Genomic DNA, 3,328 nt, shown 5'->3' with positions numbered 1-3,328 from the left:
AAATACAATCTCCCTTTTCTTCTCTTTTTCTCTCTTCTTTCCTCTCTCATGTTTTGGGTGGATTTTGGTGGATTGTGTTAGGATAAGATGATGAGGGGATATGGTGGAGTATATAAGGTGAGGCGGAGTATAAATGTACACGTATATGCATATCATATTATGTATTATTATTATAATTATTTTGGTCTAAATGTAAGTAATATTAAGCTCAGCCAAACTAGGCTCGCACCATCATACAAACTATCCATATCATATTCGTACCATTACATTACAATTAGCACCATACACAACATCAATAGCCTGCCTCATAACAGTCCCCTTTGCTTGCACCAAACAACATCACCTTGTTTCAGTGTCTCCACCTGGCATTGCATCAACTTCAAACGACAATCTCGCTGAACATTGGCGACTAACTTGCTAGGATTAATCACATACTGTTCATGCCTACACAAATTTCTGACAGTCCAGACCTGATATTGTATTGCAGTGACCATGGCACACAGCACCAATCTGACAAATCCAGAGCATTTCCTTAACTTAAGCATCCTTTCAGCACTCACCTCCCCCTCCAGACTGATATTTAGCCATTCCAGAAGTTTACTATAACATTGATTGATGTACCTGCATTTTACAAACAAATGCTCATGATCCTCAATATCCTCTCCACACAGATAGCAGTTGGTCTGCATAACAATCCCCATTTTTAGCAGTCTATCCGGAGTAAGCAGTCTCTCATGCTTGATTAGCCAAGCAATGAAAGAATGCTTATGCACATTAAACCGATTCCACACAATAGTAGACCATGGTACCTTCACACCAGGGTCCTGCATTAACCAGTCATATCCTGCACTAATAGAGTACTCCCCATCTTTACCCAACCACTTGTTGTCAATGTAAGCCTCTTTGAATATATTCTTCACTTCACAAATTTTTCGCCAAGCCCAGGAGCTAGAATTACTAGGATTATAATCATGCAACTCCTTTCCTTTCATATAAATCTTGTCTATCCATTTGATACACATATGATCCTTTTTACTTACTATCCACCATACAAGCTTACCTACAGCTGCAATATTCCAAACTCTGCTGTCTATTAAGCCCAGACCACCATGATCTTTGTTTTTACAAATAGTCTTCCATGCTACTAAAGGAGCCTTAGAATAAGTATCATTGCCTTCCCATAAGAAATTTCGACATAATGCCTGAATTCTGTCCATCACACCTACAGGCAAAATGAAAATCTATGCCCAGTAGTTATGGAGGGTAGCCAACACAGATTTCACCAAAATTAGTCTTCCAGAGTAAGAAATTCTCCCTTTATTCCAACCCCTTATCCTTTTGATCATTCTATCAACCAGGACATTGCAGTCAATCTTAGTGAGTCTTTTGTGAGAAATTTGAACCCCTAGATATTTAAAAGGTAAAGTCCATTTCTTAAATCCAGTGTATGCCAAAATCTCTGCTTCAATGTCAGGTTGGAGACCATTGAGAATAATATCAGATTTCTCATTGCTTATTTGTAGACCAGATGCCCCATCAAAACAGGAAAAAAATTCCATGAACGTGCACACAGAAGGGATATTACCTTTACAGAAAAGCAATAAGTCATCCGCAAACATAAGATGAGTCAATTTGAGTCCTCTACAGAGTGAATGATAGCTGAAATGAGGTCCAATGCAAACTTTTTCAAGTAGTCTACTCAAATACTCCATACAAAGAGTAAAGAGTAAAGGAGACAAGGGGTCCCCTTGCCTAAGCCCACGTTTACCTTTGAAAAACCATGAGAATGACCATTCAGAACAACTGAGAATGTAGTAGTAGTCACACATTACATCACAAGGTTAATGAAATGATGAGGAAAATTAAGGGTTTTCATATTATTATAATAATAAATAATAACGATTATAATAATAATAAATAATAATGATAATAATAGGACTAAAAATTTCTGTAAATTTTTAGTCCTATTATTATCATTATTATTTATTATTATAATCATTATTATTCCGTCTCAACATAACTCGTATAAATAAAATATTATTATTTAATAATTATTAAATACGGAGTATTACAATCTTCCCCCCTTAAAATAAACTTCGTCCCCGAAGTTTCACCTCACTCTTCCCTTTCCGACTATTCCCTCAATTCTCATGTACACGCTCTTCCCAAAGTTCGGTGTTCCATTCTTACTACTTCCTCACAACTCTCACTATTTCCTCATATTCCGTACTTCCTTTTTCCTAAACTTCCGAATTGTTACATTCACTCCCCCTAAAAGAGAACTTCGTCCCGAAGTTTAACTATCAACCTCAAAATACAGTCTCATATACTCATTACCAAATTCCACAAATGACTATGTTCCGGATTCAACACTCTTTCCTATTTATTGCAATTCCATAAATAAATCAGATATGGTCCCAATGCCATTGGTATAACCCTACGCTACTAGCCTCCCAAACGTCAAGGTACCAGGTCCAGCCCACGATTCGAAACCCTAATCCTATAAAACCTCCCAACTCAATTGGTTCTAAGTCTACGCATCTACCTCGGGGTATAACTCGATTATTACTATTACACACATATGTATCACGTCTAATCTCATACATGCACCTGTATGCAAATCAAATATAAACATGCAGACTCTAAGAAACAACCAAATAATGCAACATCCCTCGTCATGTGACTCAACTATGCTCAACATTCCCATTTTCGGACACCATGCCACGCATATACCGCGTCAAATCTATCACATGCTCACACATCTGTTTTCAATCATCCATTCCCATTGATATTGTCGTCAGGTACCAAAAATAAAATACCTTGCTACTACTAACGGAAGTCAGCGGTAAGTAGGGTCGATCTCCACAGGGAGGCGGTCACTATCTACTTGTCTATTCGGTCTGTCTACGGTCACAAGATGGGGGGTTTGAAATGTTTTGACTACACTAATAAGATAAAGCAAGAGAAAAGGGAATAAGAGAAATTAACAAGGAAAGAGAGGGAACTAGGATTTCGGGTCATCAATGAACGTCAGTCAATCGCAGTTAAGGTCACAGATTAGTCGATGTGTCGGTCTAAGGGGCAATGAATATCTCCTTCCGGTCTCAATTCGCCCTAAAACACTAATAGCTTAGCTTCTGCCCTCACTAAAGTATTCTATTGTTCACTGCGGGTCTCACCCTTTCCAACCTTCCGGTCTAGGTCAAGGCTTACCAAGGTTAAAAAGGCTAATTGCATCGATTCAATCAGCAAGATAAAATTATAAGCAGTGATTAACAACATAGACATAACAACAACGACAAATCTATGAACTAATTAGCAATTAACA

General features: G+C 37.8%; 1 protein-coding gene across 1 annotated transcript; it reads right to left on the bottom strand.

Moving 5' to 3' along the window:
• Window positions 1-305: 305 nt before the first annotated feature.
• Window positions 306-1,829, bottom strand: LOC141620453 (uncharacterized). The gene is made up of 2 exons (XM_074437320.1): window positions 1,328-1,829; window positions 306-1,222 (listed from the first exon to the last, which is right to left on the bottom strand). The coding sequence occupies exons 1-2, from the start codon at window positions 1,827-1,829 to the stop codon at window positions 306-308; spliced, it is 1,419 nt and encodes a 472-aa protein (XP_074293421.1).
• Between the last annotated feature and the right edge of the window lie 1,499 nt (window positions 1,830-3,328).

This window comes from Silene latifolia, chromosome X (genome assembly GCF_048544455.1).
Source record: "Silene latifolia isolate original U9 population chromosome X, ASM4854445v1, whole genome shotgun sequence".
NCBI lineage: Eukaryota > Viridiplantae > Streptophyta > Magnoliopsida > Caryophyllales > Caryophyllaceae > Silene > Silene latifolia.
Note: the sequence above shows the minus strand (reverse complement) of the source record. Positions and strands in the feature narration are given on the sequence as shown.

What these genes read in the sequence shown, in the direction of transcription:
- LOC141620453 (XM_074437320.1), bottom strand. Translation starts at nt 1,829, where the DNA reads ATGTGTGACTACTACTACATTCTCAGTTGTTCTGAATGGTCATTCTCA. An exon ending in AATGATCAAAAGGATAAGGG is followed by an intron (nt 1,223 to 1,327) that starts GTTGGAATAAAG and finishes TTTTGCCTGTAG; the next exon opens with GTGTGATGGACAGAATTCAG.